Raw genomic sequence first — 6496 nt, forward strand, 5'->3', positions numbered from 1 at the left:
CTAGCAGGCTGCTACATCGTAACAGAGGGTGCTACATCGTGACAGAGGCTGCTAAATTGTGACAGAGGTTGCTATATCGTGACAGAGGCTGCTACATCGTGACAGAGGCTGCTACATCGTTACAGAGGCTGCTACATTTTTACAGAGGCTGCTACATTGTGACAGAGGCTGCTACATCGTTACAGAGGCTGCTAAATTTTAACAGAGGCTGCTACATCGTGACAGAGGCTGCTAAATTGTGACAGAGGTTGCTATATCGTGACAGAGGCTGCTAACATCGTGACAGAGCTGCTACCATGGTTACAGAGGCTTGCTACATTTTTACAGAAGGCGCCTACATTTGGACAGAGGCTGCTACATGTTACAGAGGCATGCCTACTATTTTTACAGAGGCTGCCTACTATCGTGACAGAGGCTGCTGCATCGTGACAGAGGCTGCTACATCGTGACAGAGCTGCTACATCGTGACAGAGGTTGTATTATTTCGTGACAGGTATCAGGACAAATACCCTCGGCGACAATCACCGCCCGGACAATTACCCTCGGACAAGTTACGCTCCGGCGAAATTACCCCCATGCGCATTACCCGCCTGCTATTCACCCCCGGACCAATTACCCCCGGACAATTACCGCTTGACATTTACCACCCCGGGACAATACCCCCCGCGACATTTACCTCTGGACAATTACCCCCCGGACAATTACCCCGGACATTTACCCCCGGACAATTACCCCGGACATTTACCCGCCGGAAAATTCCCCCCGGACATTTTATCCCCCGGAAAAAATATAGTACCCACCAGACATTTACCCCGGACAATTACCCCCCGGTCAATTTTCCCTCGGTTATTTATCCACTGGACAATTACCCCCAGGACATTTACCCCCCGGAAATTTACCTCCCGAACATTTACCCCCGACATTTACCTTTCGGACAATTACCCCCGGACAATTACCCCCCGGAAAATTACCCCCGCGGACAATTACCCCCGGAACATTTACCCCGGCAATTAACCCCCGGACATTTACCCCCCGGACAATTACCCACCGGACATTTACTCCCGGACATTTACCCCCATGCCATTCATTCCCAGGACAATCACCCCCGGACAATTACTCATTTGGTGTTTATTATTCATTGTTGAACAGTGATACAGGCAGGAGGTTGAGGAGGAGGGAAGAAGGTGGTGGATGAGGAGCGGGGAGAAGGTGGAGAGAAGGTGGTGGAGGAGGAGGAGAGGAGGAGAGGAGGAGAGGAGGTGAAGGAGGAGGAGGAGAGGAGGTGGAGAAGGAGGAGAGGGAGAACGTGGGGAGAACGTGGCGTAGGAAGAAGAGGGGGGAGAAGGTGGAGGAGGAGGCGGAGGAGGAGGGGGAGAAGGTGGAGGATGAGAAGGAGAGGAGGAGAGGAGGAGAGGAGGTGGAGGAGGAGGAGGAGGAGGAGGAGGAGGAGGAGAAGGAGAGGGAGTGGAGGAGGAGGAGGGAGAGAACGTGGGGAGAAGGTGGTAGAGGAGGAGGGGAGAAGGTGGAAGAGCAGGAGGAGGGGGAAAAAGGTGAAGGAGAAGCAGGAGAGAGGAGAGGAGGAGAGGAGGAGAGGAGGTAGAGGAGGTGGAGGAGGAAGAGAGGGGAGAATGTGGGGGAGGAGGAGGAGGAGGGTGGAAAAGGGGGAGGAGAAGGAGGAGAGGAGGACAGGAAGAGAGAAAGTGGAGGAGGAGGAGGAGGAGGAAGGGGAGAACATGGGGAGATGGTGGTGGAGGAGGAAGGGGGAGAAGGTGGAGTAGGAGGAGGAGGTGGAGGAGGAGGAGGAGGAGGAGGAGGAGGAGGAGAACGTGAGGAGAAGGTGGTGGAGGAGGAGAAAAAAGAAAGGTGGAAGAGGAGGGGGAGGGTAAAAGGTGGAGAGGAGGAGAAGAGGGGGAGAGGAGGAGAGGAGAAGAGGAGGAGAGGAGGTGGAGGAAGATGAGGGGGAGAACATCGGTAGAAGGTGGTGGAGGAGGAGGTAGAGATTGGAGGAGGGAGCGGAGGGCCAGGTGGTGGAGGAGGAGGGGAGAAGGGGGTAGAGGAGAAGGAGGGGGAGGAGGAGAAGAGGTGGAGGTGGAGGAGGAGGAGAATGAGAAGAGGAGGTGGAGGAGGAGCGGAGAAGGTGGGGAGACGGTGGAGGAAGAGGAGGAGGGGAGTGGATGAGGTAGAGGAGGTAGAGGCGCCCTCCTCTACCTCCGCCCTCCTCCACCTCCTCTCCTCCTCCTCTCCTCTCCTCTTCTCCTCTCCTTATCTAGCTTATCTCCTCTTCCTCCTCCTCCTCCTCCTCCTCCTCCTTCTCCTCCTCTTCCACCACCTTCTCCCCTCCTTCACCACCTGGCCCTCCGCTACCTCCTCCCTCCTCTTTCTCCTCCTCTCCTTCTCCTTCTCCACCCACCCCCCCCCTCCTCCTCCTCCTCCTCTGTCTTCACCCCCTCCTCCTCCTCTACCACCTTCTCACCACCTTCTCCCCTCCTCCTCCACTAACTTCTTCCTTCGCCTTCGACCTCCTCCCTGTATCACTGTTCAACAATAAATAATAAACAACAATTGAGTAATTGTCCGGGGGGTAAATGTCCTGAGGGTAAATGTCCGGGGGGTAAATGTCAGGGGGTGATTGTCCGGGGGGTGAATGGCAGGGGGTAAATGGCATGGGGGTAATTGTCCGGGGGGTAAATGTCCGAGGGTAATTGTTTGGGGGTAAATGTCCGATGGGGTAATTGTCCTGGGGGCAAATGACCTGGGGTAAATGTCCGGGGGGTAATTGTCCGGGAGGTAAATGGCATGGGGGGTAAATGGCATGGGGTAATTGCCCGGGGGGTAATTGTCCTGGGGTAATTGTCCGGGGAGTGATTGGCCGGGGAGTATTTGTCCTAAAACCATCGTGACAGAGGCTGCTACATCGTGACAGAAGCTGCTACATCGTGTCAGAGGCTGCTACATTTTTACAAAGGCTGCTACATCGTGACAGAGGCTGTTACATCGTGACAGAGACTGCTACATCGTGACAGAGGTTGCTATATCGTGATAGAGGCTGCTACATCGTGATAGAGGCTGCTACATCGTTATAGAGGCTGTAACATAGTGACAGAGGCTGCTACATCGTGACAGAGGCTGCTACATCGTGACAGAGGCTGCTACATCGTGACAGAGGCTGCTACATCGTGACAGCAGTTGATATATTGTGACAGAGACTGTTATATATCGTGACAGAGGCTGATAAATCGTGACAGAGGCTGTTACATCGTGACAGAGACTGCAACATTGTGACAGAGGCTACTAAATCGTGACAGATGCTGCTACATCGTGCCAGAGGTTGCTATATCGTGACAGAGGCTGCTATATCGTGACAGAAGCTGCTACATCGTGACAGCAGTTGATATATCGTGACAGAGGCTGCCATATATCGTGACAGAAGCTGCTACATCGTGACATAGACTGCAACATCGTGACAGAGGTTGCTACATCGTGACAGAGGCTGTTACACCGTGACAGCAGTTGATATATCGTGACAGAGGTTGCTACATCGTGACAAAGGCTGCTATATTGTGACAACAGTTGATATATTGTGACAGAGGCTGCTTCATCGTGACAGAGGCGGCTACACCGTGGCAGGGGCTGACATATCGTGACAGCGCCTGTTACATCATGACAGAGGCGCCTACATCGTGACAGAGGCTGCTACATCGTGACAGAGGTTGCTACATCGTGACAGAGGCTCCTACATCGTGACAGAGGCTATTACATCGTGACAGAGGCTGGTACATCGGGACCGAGGCAGCTACATCGTGACAGAAGCGGCTACATTGTGACAGAGGCTGCTACATTGTGACAGAAGCTGCTATATCGTGACAGAGACTGCTACATCGTGACAAAGGCGGCTACACCGTGACATAGGCTGCTACATCGTGACATAGGCTGCTACATCGTGACAGCAGTTGATATATCATGACAGAGGCTGCTACATTGTGACAGAGACTGCTATATTGTGACACTAGTTGATATATCGTGACAGATGCTGCTATATATCATGACAAAGGCTGCTACACTGTGACAGAAGCTGTTAGATCGTGACAGCAGTTGATATATCATGACATAGGCTGCTACATTGTGACAGAGGCTGTTACATCGTGACAGCAGTTGATATATCGTGACAGAGGCTGCTATATATCATGACATAGGCTGCTACATTGTGACAGAGGCTGTTACATCGTGACAGCAGTTGATATATCGTGACAGAGGCTGCTATATATCGTGACAGAGGCTGCTACATCGTGACATAGGCTGTTACATTGTGACCGAGGCTGCTACATCGTGACATAGGCTGCAACATCGTGCCAGAGGTTGCTATATCGTGACAGAGGCTGCTATATCGTGACAGAAGCTGCTACATCGTAACAGAGGTTGCTACATCGTGACAGTGGCTGCTACATTGTGATAGGGGTTGCAACATCGTGACATAGGATGCAATATCGTGACAGAGGCTGCTACAACGTGACCTAGACTGCAACATCGTAACAGCAGTTAATATATCGTGACTGACGCCATCACCATGAGTGTTATTCTCGTTGTAACCAGCGTCTGTGTTGCCGTCACCATGGCAGCCCAGCTGTCTCTCACCCCAGCGCCCTCTAACGGGTCATCAGCTGCTGATCTCGGCCTGTGTTCACCTCGGGATAGAGCGTCCGAGCGGCTGTTCCTCATGAGCAATGATGTAAAGATCCCGCCCGCCCACGCCTCGCTCAACCTCAGCAGTGTTCACCTGAAGGTGGCGCTGTGGTCGTGTAATCGCAACAAAGATGGTAAGATCAACGAGCAGTTCACTCTGACGTCACGCATTCTCACGGAGCTGTCTACGTTTATGCACTTTACCTACACGGTGACGGCACGCTGCTACAGCTTTAACGGCATAGTCGCCGGGATGGCTGCGGGAGAGATAGACGTCGCAGCGTGTCTGCGAATCACGGAGTACCGGCAGAGATTCGTCAGCTTTCTGCATCCACTCGCCGAGTCCCGTTACAGCTTCTTGGTCCGCCTGGAGAAAGTGAAAGACTTGTCACCACTTACTATACTCGCCCCGTTCCACAGCAGCACGTGGATTAGTTTATTAGGCTATGTGTTGGCTAGTGTCACCACGCTAACTTTCTTAGAGATGTACAGAAGGAAGAGAGAGGGAACGGAACACAGAGCCTGGCTGCAGTCGTTCGACAGGTACGTGATGTTCAAGATAGGATCCGTGCTGCAGCAGGGCGGAACGTATAATGCTGTCGACATGCCGTCACGGATGCTGGTCGGATGGTGGTGGCTGTTTGCTCTGGTCATCACAGCGACCTACTCTGCCACGCTGGTCACCCATCATTCGATACAAACCATTAACCCTTACCCGTTCACTTCACTGCAAGAGGCCGCCACCAGTCCACTGACACCACTTGTCTATCGCAACAATTCAGAAGCGCAACTGCTCTCCACTAGTGACCCCGAATCTGACCTTGGCCGCCTGTGTCGCCGCGTAGTGGACAACGGAGGATTCGTCGATTCAAAAGAGGAGGCGTACGAGCGCGTGTTGTCCGGTCGTTACAGCTTCATAAATGACGAGGCCCTCTCCATCCAGTTCTTCGCCACTGACTACATGCAGCACGGCTACTGTCGCTATACCCTGGTGCCCCATGTCAACTTCTACCCTGGATACCGCGGCCTCGCCGTGCCCAAGCACTTTCCTTACAGGGAGCAGCTTAACTACGGCATTCTGACGTTGCACGAGCGAGGATTCATCAAGGAATGGAGCAGGAACGCGTTGCCAGAGGGCGCTGACCAATGTCTTGTGTTTCCACCGCCGGTAGTTGGCGCTAAGTCGTTCTCGTTCAAAGACATGCACAGCCTGCTGTTGCTTCTCGCTGTGGGGCTAGGTGGCGCCACCGTCTGCCTCTTGCTCGAGCTAGCCGTCGAACGCGCAAGACTGCACGACGCTATCGCGGACACAGGGGGCGCCACTGACACAGAGAATATGCTCGATATAGGGGGTGCTGTTGCGTTGCCACGAGCAGTAAGAGAAGACTCCGGCAGCGCCCCCTACTTGGCTGTAGTCGTCCACCGCTGACGTCACGCAGCTAACCCGTACGTAGCTACACGCGTCATTTGCAAACACCGGAATTTACGTGCGATTTGTGACGTGAGCGCTCTTCTAAGCCGACGAGATGAAAAAACTTCTGTCATTTAATTGGAATGATCGTGCACAATTTAAGGTTTCACACGTTCTGGTTTTATTTTAATCATTTTTAATTAATGTCGTCTATTCTTTGACGTTTTTAATTGCTACTTAATTCATGAACGTGTATGATTTTTTGATCGTTTTGGAATATTATTCCTGAAAGTAAATTCAGTAAATCATCAAAATAAATTCAGCAAATCGTGGTCATTTAAATTTACTCGATGTTAACTACGCTGATACGTGCAGCTGATAACCCCGATTTTACGCGCCCAAATT

General features: G+C 52.5%; 1 protein-coding gene across 1 annotated transcript; it reads left to right on the forward strand.

The window, feature by feature from the left end:
- The first annotated feature begins 4320 nt into the window (after positions 1 to 4320).
- Positions 4321 to 6109, forward strand: LOC106818059 (glutamate receptor ionotropic, delta-2-like). Its single transcript, XM_014822779.1, has 2 exons — positions 4321 to 4355; positions 4416 to 6109. The coding sequence occupies exon 2, from the start codon at positions 4565 to 4567 to the stop codon at positions 6107 to 6109; it is 1545 nt and encodes a 514-aa protein (XP_014678265.1). The 5' UTR covers positions 4321 to 4355; positions 4416 to 4564.
- The last annotated feature ends 387 nt before the right edge of the window (positions 6110 to 6496 follow it).

This window comes from Priapulus caudatus, unplaced genomic scaffold (genome assembly GCF_000485595.1).
Source record: "Priapulus caudatus unplaced genomic scaffold, Priapulus_caudatus-5.0.1 Scaffold2001, whole genome shotgun sequence".
Taxonomy (NCBI): domain Eukaryota; kingdom Metazoa; phylum Priapulida; class Priapulimorpha; order Priapulimorphida; family Priapulidae; genus Priapulus; species Priapulus caudatus.

Excerpts from the sequence above, each read along its gene's own strand:
- LOC106818059 (XM_014822779.1), top strand. The coding sequence starts at position 4,565 with ATGAGTGTTATTCTCGTTGTAACCAGCGTCTGTGTTGCCGTCACCATG.